The sequence below is a fragment of the Arctopsyche grandis genome, chromosome 8, assembly GCF_051622035.1.
Source record: "Arctopsyche grandis isolate Sample6627 chromosome 8, ASM5162203v2, whole genome shotgun sequence".
In the NCBI taxonomy this organism is placed as follows: domain Eukaryota; kingdom Metazoa; phylum Arthropoda; class Insecta; order Trichoptera; family Hydropsychidae; genus Arctopsyche; species Arctopsyche grandis.
The window spans coordinates 12,008,609-12,010,652 of NC_135362.1; the positions used below are offsets into that span (position 1 = coordinate 12,008,609).

Here is a 2,044-nt window from a genome sequence, read left to right on the forward strand (position 1 = left end):
ATTTTTTTATTGCTTTAAAATACGTATATAATTGTTTTTATAAAAATATATTTTTTGATAAAAATATATAATTGAAATTCACATTTAGAGGAAATTTCACAGTTCATTGTGGGCTTATAAAAATAATTAAAAGATAAAAATACAACTTAAAAAAAAATTTACTTGTAAGTTGTTTGATTTTATTTGCTAGCGGTAAAAATCTAATATAGTAAAAATCTAATATAAAAAAAAGAAAAAACAATAATAATTATTTTTGTTTTTTCAAATAAAAATACCAGAAATAAATACATTGGATGTCAAGATGTAGTTACGAACTGCATACATATTAATAATAACATAATTAATGTCATCGAATTTATGGACATACATATGTATATATTACAATATTATATCAGTTGGATCATTATAAGTAATTAATAATTAATAATTAACAAAATTTAGTTAAAATTAGTCCATTAATATGGGACGGAAGTGGTACATATCGTAAAGAAAACTTAAACTGTCTCGTTTTTGAAAAAAGTTATTGTATTTTTTGAAAAAATAGCTATAAAAATTGATTATAATTTAAAAATGAAAATATTTGTTTATTTCAGGTAGAGAATATATATTATTTTAAACACCGCAAGACGAGAGATCTGGAAGAGCTCCTTGGCATTTGGCCTTCCATCCGTTCCAAGCTGTCCAACCGTGTCTATTCCAGATCATCTTGGCACAATTGCTAGCAACGGTGATATCGTCAGTCAACAGATCTACAAATGAACAATCAAACAGTTTCACAATGTGATTTTTGTGATATTTTTATCATACATAATCTAAAAAGTTGACTTACTTTGACATGTTATACGGCAATCACCTCCTACAGCTCCAGGTACGCACCAGTATCTATCGTTGATTTGATATAGACCCCAATCATAAGAACCATCATTGTTTGGACCACCTTTGACAGCCGTGTTTCTACCACTTTCGGCTTCGATCAAGCAAACCCCTATGGATTAATTTAAATTAAAATTGACTGACAATATAATTATGGTATCATAAAATTAAATTTTGCCTTGTTTATTAATCATATATCATTATATTTATATAAAATTTAAATAATGAACTTACAATTGGAAATTTGATTGAATCCTTGCCTCTTTAGCTCTTGAGCAAGTTCACACCTGGTGAAAACTTTTGCCGTGGTGCTTTCAGCAACGATCAGAAATATAGCAACACCCAAGAGGACCTTCATTTTGAACGTAAATTGTAGTGTGAGTCTTTGATTTCTTCGTTTTTATATAAACTTCTCAGTTTTATAAGATATACATCACTTAATTGATTGCTGATTATCTATAGTATTGTCTATTCTTTTAAGAATAAAAGAGGTTATGATAATGTACATATGTAATTACATCAAAATATATATCTTATCTTTCAAGTATGATATTAAGATACTCGTTTTAATTTGTATGTAATATTAGATAATAGAAGTATGACGACAATGCAAAATATATATGAAAACAAGTTAAAATATGAAAATAATGTATGAAAAAGGAGAACAACGGAAAAGTTATTTAAGTAAATATTATTAAGATTTTCAACGTTTGCACTATAAATTAATGTAGTAGTTATGACGCTTCCCAATGATTTTTTATTGCATTATAAAAGAGGGAGATTCATCATTCAGTGCTTGAAAAGAAATTTTATGCCCAAGGAATTTTATGTATGTATGTTATGTTATGCATTTTTAAGTAAAGATAAAGTTGTTTATGTTTGTTTGGTGGGAAAAAGTAATCTACATGTAATCTTTTCTTTCTTCTTCATTTTTAACCACTTTCGTATGTGCTCAATTTTCGCATCTGTTAAACAATAATTCATGTTCAAGTATAAATTAACTGCAAATATATGGTTCTACAGGCAAAAATACAGTTTCACCGATGCTCGCCATTAATTATACATTGGCTATAATAGTTCATATGTTTACAGATTGCTGTCGGATTCAACAATAAGTTTTTATTACTTACTATTACGAATTATGGAACAGAGTTTCATAAGACGATAAGCA

The 2,044-nt window shown here is 27.2% G+C and overlaps 1 protein-coding gene across 1 annotated transcript; it reads right to left on the bottom strand.

Annotated features, from left to right (window-relative positions):
• Window positions 1-512: 512 nt before the first annotated feature.
• LOC143915263 (lysozyme-like) lies at window positions 513-1,246 on the bottom strand. Its single transcript, XM_077435821.1, has 3 exons — window positions 1,108-1,246; window positions 830-985; window positions 513-749 (listed from the first exon to the last, which is right to left on the bottom strand). The coding sequence occupies exons 1-3, from the start codon at window positions 1,229-1,231 to the stop codon at window positions 613-615; spliced, it is 417 nt and encodes a 138-aa protein (XP_077291947.1). The 5' UTR covers window positions 1,232-1,246; the 3' UTR covers window positions 513-612.
• Between the last annotated feature and the right edge of the window lie 798 nt (window positions 1,247-2,044).

Coding starts and splice junctions, on each gene's coding strand:
- LOC143915263 (XM_077435821.1), bottom strand. CDS start 1,231: ATGAAGGTCCTCTTGGGTGTTGCTATATTTCTGATCGTTGCTGAAAGC. Junction 986..1,107: donor ATTCAATCAAATTTCCAATT/GTAAGTTCATTA, acceptor ATTAATCCATAG/GGGTTTGCTTGATCGAAGCC. Junction 750..829: donor TTGCCGTATAACATGTCAAA/GTAAGTCAACTT, acceptor GTTCATTTGTAG/ATCTGTTGACTGACGATATC.